The following is a 6,013-nucleotide window of genomic DNA, read 5'->3' as shown; positions in this document are numbered from 1 at the left end:
TAAATATTATATATTATATAAAATTTAAATATATATATATATATATATATATATATATATATCATGCATTATAGGGGGGTTCTTTAAAAAAAAAATTTTGAAAAAAAAAATAAAGTGGAACTCTCTTTAAGTTTAAATCCTTGACCTTGCATCGGGTTTTTGATCATTTGCAAGTAAATTTTTCCTAAATAAATTAATTAAATAAATTCCACCCGGCTCTCAAAGGGCACAAAAAGATCAGTGGCCCCTCGGTTTCCCCTGGATTTTGTGAAATTGAGGGGGAAATTTTTAAAAAATTTGGCCTGATTTTTTGGAAAACCGTTTTTCCCGTCCCCGTCCCCCACAATACCAAGCCAGTCCCCACACCTTCAGCTCGTGTCCCAATTTTCCCAAAGTGACCATCCCCCGCAGGTTCTTTGTAATAACCCAAATTTTTTTGTGTTTAAAACTGCTAAATAAGTCCCGAGCTCAAAAAAGCTAAAACCCTTTTGGGAAAAAAGGGGGAAAAGATAATTCAAGAAAAATCATTAAAAAATGAAAAATGGGTCTTTGACTTGCCGGGATGTTGGCCCCATTAACCATCACTTTATCATGGCAAAAGGAAAAAAATAAACTGTGCTGTTTTGAAAAAAAGGGTGGATTCAAAAAAAGGAAATCAAAACCCTTGAAAGTGGAGGTTTATTGTTGGTGGATTGCAAAAACAGTTGGGAGAATTTTCCGGGTCATTATGTGAAAAAAAAAGGTATTTTGAAAATTGATCAAAAAAACATCCTGCCAAGTGGTGATGTTGTGTTTTTGGTTTGGGGGAGTTTTAAAGAGCGTAGTCATTCACAGTGTGATAAGGCATGTGAGGCCCCGTTCTGACAAAAGCGCTGAGAAGTTTGTATGAGTTTGGGATAGACACTGGAGAATTAAACCCCAGCAAGTGTTTGGACAAAACAGGCCTCTTCGGAAAAAATCAAAAGGACCTACATCATGCAGGGGGGCACCCCCCAGGCCCAAACCATAAAGACGGCTTATCTTTTTTTAAAAAACCTAGTGGTTTTTAAAAGTGAAGCCTTTATGGTTATCCTCAAAAATCCCAAGTCAAAAAAATTAAAAGAGGAATTTTGTTGATGGGGAAAGCTAAAAATGGCGGGTCGGGGTTTTTTCCCTATGGTTTAAAGTTTTCCCCCAGTGTGAAGAAATCCCTCTGGAAAAATAAATTGCCACTCAAGTCCCCCTGTTAAATGAAATGCCCCTGCTCATCCCCCAGATTTGGGAAAAACAAATAGGGGAAAGGGTTTTTTTCTCAGGTAAATTCTTGCCCCCCAAACCACTCCTCTCCTCAAGCCCTGGCCCCAAGGTCAAAAATTTAAAAAAATTTCCCCCAAAACGTTTTAAAAATTTTTGAGGCCTCGACATAATTATAGAGAGTTCTGGAAAATCACTTTTATCCTCCAATAAACCTTTAAAGGGAAAGTCTTGGGAGGAGTGACTTCCAGGACTTTAATTTTTGGGAAATTTGGGCCAGATTGTGTAAAGAGGTTTTTAAAGGGGTTTGTGGTGACCCAAAGGAAACCCTATGATTGTGAAATTTTTGTCACGGGGGTCCTTGGGGTTGGGGGTAGTGTTAAATTTGGAAGGTTGGTTGGGACCGGGAAAAGGCTAACCTTGAAAGCTCGGCTTCATCTCCCGCAAAGTACGCTCAGGGGGCTGCTGCGAGGAGGAGAGAGATGGGGAAGGGGCCTTCTTAAAAATTGGACATTTGTGGGAAAGTGGACTGGTTAAACATTTATGGATGAACTTCCCTAACAAAGCTTTTGCAGGCTTTGGGACATGTACAATGCAGTGCTTTTCCCCCCTTGAGAACTCTTAAAAAAAATCCAGAAAAAACCTCTCTGGGCGTTTTTTTTAAAGGGGGCTGTGTCTCAAACTGGTCCCATGGCATTAAAAAAAAAGAAGGAAATAACCCCCCAAATGGACTTCCTCCAAAAATTTAAAGGAAAAATTCTCTAAAAAAAAATTTTCACCTTCCCCCTCTCCCTCCCCTATTCCATCCATGGGAAATCTTCATAAAAAAAGTGTAATGTTTTATTATTTTTTTAAATGCTGTATTGATTTCTGTTGTTTACTCTTTCAGTCTTTAAGGAAAAATATATTTTTTTTAAATCCTTAGACCTTGAGAGCAATTTTCAGATCAGGGGTCTGGACCCTAAAATGGTTAATTACTGTCATATATTACCATATCTTTTGTTCATACTATCCACTAAAAATTTTTCCCTCCCATGTGATTTTTTTATTTCAATGAATTTGATTTTTGGGAAATTGAACATTGATATGATTTCTAACTGGTATGAAGTCTGAGGTGTTTTACTAAATTTGATTTATCTGTAAATGTCTTTAGGCATTCTGAACATTTGAATGGTTTCTCTACAGTATGAATTCTCATGTGTTTTACTAAACTAGCTTTTTGTGAAAACTCTTTTACACACTCTGAACAGTGATAGGGTTTCTCTCCAGTATGAATTTTCATGTGTTGTACTAAATTAGGTTTTTGTGAAAATTCCTTTATACACTCTGAACACTGATATGGTTTTTCTCCAGTATGAATTCTTATGTGTTTTACTAAACAAGATTTTCGTGAAAACCCTTTTAGACACTCTGAACACTGAAATGGTTTCTCTCCAGTATGAATTCTCATGTGTTCTACTAATGTATATGTATCTGAAAAACATTTTAGACACTCTAAACACTGATATGGTTTCTCTCCAGTATGAATTCTCATGTGTTGTACTAAAGACGATTTACCTGTAAACTCTTTTAAACACTCAGAACATTGATATGGTTTCTCCCCGGTATGAGTTCTCATGTGCTGTATTAAATGAGACTTTTGTGAAAATTTTTTTTGACACTCTGAACATTTATATGGCTTCTCTCCAGTATGAATCCTCCGGTGTTTCAATAAAATTTGCTTTGCGTTAAACTCTTTTAGACACTCTGAACATTTATATGGCTTTTCTCCAGTATGAATTCTCATGTGTTCTACTAAAACATTTTTTCTGGCAAACTCTTTAAGACACTCTGAGCACTGATATGGTTTCTCTCCAGTATGAATTGTCATGTGTTTTACTAAACCTGATTTACCTGAAAACTCTTTTAGACATTCTGAACACTGATATGGTTTCTTTCCAGAATGATTTTTCATGTGTTCTAATAAACAAGATTTATCTGAAAACTTTTTTAGACACACACAACACTGATACTGTGTATCTTTGGTGTGAGTTTTCATATGTCCCATTAAATATTTTTTTTCAGAAAACTCTTTCAAACACATTAAACAAAAAACTGTGTTTTTTCTTTCATTAATTGTTACAAGTGATGCATACTGAGATTTTTGTGAAGAATGTGAATATTGATGTAGTTTGGTTTCTGGATGAACTGTAACATGTGCTGCTTGAACACTTTCTTTTTCAACTATATTAGACATAGTGAGCAAAACCCTTTCACTATATGGACCCAAAAAGTAAAAGTGCTTGAAATGTCAAGATTTCTACAAGGAGAAAAATTTCTTCAGAAATGGTAGAGAATTTTTTGGTAAGGTAATGACCCCAGAAACACAAAATGTGATGCAAATTTATAGAATTAAGGAGGCACAAGGTTGGCAATCTGAGCACAATTTGCACTTCAGCAACTTCACCCTTTGCTCATTCCTAAGAAATTTTTAGCTTATTCACAGTAGCCAAAGTGCATAAGAGTTGTTGATTAATTTTACACAAAATTCAACAAATTTTGATTTGAAAACAATAAGAAATAAATGGAGTATTCATTCCAGAAATGTATCATTTGTTCATTAATCATCTCGCCTGGCCTCTAGTAAATTACACCTTCCTTCTGTTCTAAATCCATCATAACACACAAAATATAAGATTTACCCTATTTCTCAGATAATAAAAAATAACCAGGAAAAATTGTCATGATTTAGGGCATCCCAACAATTGAAGCAGACCTAGTAAAAACCCATAAAAAAAAAAGATGAGGAGAAAAAGTGAGTCTTTCCTAAAGAAAAAAATTGTCAAAAGTCAAATATTTCAAGCTGCTTCTGGTTCTAAGAGCAACCAAATTATCTTTTTCAGCAGAATGATGTCCATTTCATCAATTAATACCAAGTAACAGTCACAAAACCGGAAAATACATCCTAGAAACACCTCAAAGTCGCTATTTAAAATCAAACAGAAGGTCAGAGGTGTGTTTTTCTCAGCAAGCAATACCTGGGGAAGGATTTGATTTATACTGTGCACTCACTCCAAGGATACATCCTCCCATATCTACACCCAAATTTACTACTCACAGCAAATGTGAGAGAGTTGTGCTTAAAATGTAGACCTACATGGGGTCAATAATGTAGACCTACATGAGTAACACTGGGTCAATAATGTAGACCTACATGAGTAACACTGGGTCAATAATGTAGACCTACATGAGTAACACTGGGTCAATAATGTAGACCTACATGAGTAACACTGGGTCAATAATGTAGACCTACATGAGTAACACTGGGTCAATAATGTAGACCTACATGAGTAACACTGGGTCAATAATGTAGACCTATGTAATATACAGTAAGATGGGTTAATACTCTCATAAATGAGTTATAAAATGCTTAACAACATACAGTTTCTGTGATCATATTCTTACATTGAAAAATAATATATCTCTAATACTCTAGTATTACATTATAAACATTGTCAAGCACTAAACCAGTACGGTTTAAACTGTGCTTAAAGAATAGGATGGATATTTACAAAAATAGGAAGTTATCTCTAATTCCTTGGATCAAACAAGCAGATGACCAGCACTTACCTTGAAGGCTTCTATAATATTCTTCATGAATTTCAATGTTTCTCAATAAAGTTTTCACAAGAGTTTAATAACAACAAATATTACAACAAAGTTCTTATTACAGAGATAATACAATGTTATGTTTGTTAACACATCAAGATGTTTAACAGTACGATGTTAATGTTATGTTTAACAATAGGATGTTAATGTGATGTTTAACACTATGATGTTAATGTGATGCTAACACTAAGATATTAATGTGATGTTAACACTAAGATATTAATGTGATGGTTAACACCACGATGTTAATGTGATGTTTAACACTATGATGTTAATGTGATGTTTAACACTATACTGTTAATGTGATGTTTAACACTATGATGTTAATGTGATGCTAACACTAAGATATTAATGTGATGTTAACACTAAGATATTAATGTGATCTTTAACACTAAGATGTTAATGTGATCTTTAACACTAAGATGTTAATGTGATCTTTAACACTAAGATATTAATGTGATGTTAACACTAAGATATTAATGTGATGGTTAACACCACGATGTTAATGTGATCTTTAACACTAAGATATTAATGTGATGTTAACACTAAGATATTAATGTATGTTTAACACTACAATGTTAAGGTGATGTTTAACGCTACGATGTTAAGGTGATGATTAACACTACAATGTTTATGTGATGTTAACACTAGGATGTTAAGGTGATGTTTAACACTACAATGTTAATGTGATGTTAACACTAGGATGTTAAGGTGATGTTTAACACTACAATGTTAATGTGATGTTAACACTAGGATGTTAAGGTGATGTTTAACACTACAATGTTAATGTGATGTTAACACTAGGATGCTAAGGTGATGTTTAACACTACAGTGTTAATGTGATGTTTAACACTACAATGCTAATGTGATGTTCAACACTATGATGTTAATGTGATGTTAACATTAGGATGTTACGGTGATGTTTAACAGTGCAATTTTAAAGTGATATTTGTATGTTAATGTATGCTTAACACTTAGGTTTAACACAAATATGTTAATGTGATGTTTAACACTAGGATGTTAAGGTGATGTTAACACTAGGATGTTAAGGTGATGTTAACACAAGGATGTTAATGTGATATTTAACATTAGGACATTAATTTGATGTTTAACACTAAAATGTTAATGTGAT

General features: G+C 34.0%; 1 protein-coding gene across 1 annotated transcript; it reads right to left on the bottom strand.

Annotated features, from left to right (window-relative positions):
• Positions 1-2,230: 2,230 nt before the first annotated feature.
• On the bottom strand, positions 2,231-5,130 carry LOC138851507 (gastrula zinc finger protein XlCGF57.1-like). Its single transcript, XM_070080700.1, has one exon. It carries the CDS (start codon positions 3,467-3,469, stop codon positions 2,327-2,329), a length of 1,143 nt encoding a protein of 380 aa, XP_069936801.1. The 5' UTR covers positions 3,470-5,130; the 3' UTR covers positions 2,231-2,326.
• Between the last annotated feature and the right edge of the window lie 883 nt (positions 5,131-6,013).

This window comes from Cherax quadricarinatus, unplaced genomic scaffold, assembly GCF_038502225.1.
Source record: "Cherax quadricarinatus isolate ZL_2023a unplaced genomic scaffold, ASM3850222v1 Contig809, whole genome shotgun sequence".
NCBI classification, from domain to species: Eukaryota; Metazoa; Arthropoda; class Malacostraca; order Decapoda; family Parastacidae; genus Cherax; species Cherax quadricarinatus.
This window is presented reverse-complemented; position numbering and strand designations above follow the sequence as displayed.

What these genes read in the sequence shown, in the direction of transcription:
- LOC138851507 (XM_070080700.1), bottom strand. Translation starts at nt 3,469, where the DNA reads ATGTCTAATATAGTTGAAAAAGAAAGTGTTCAAGCAGCACATGTTACA.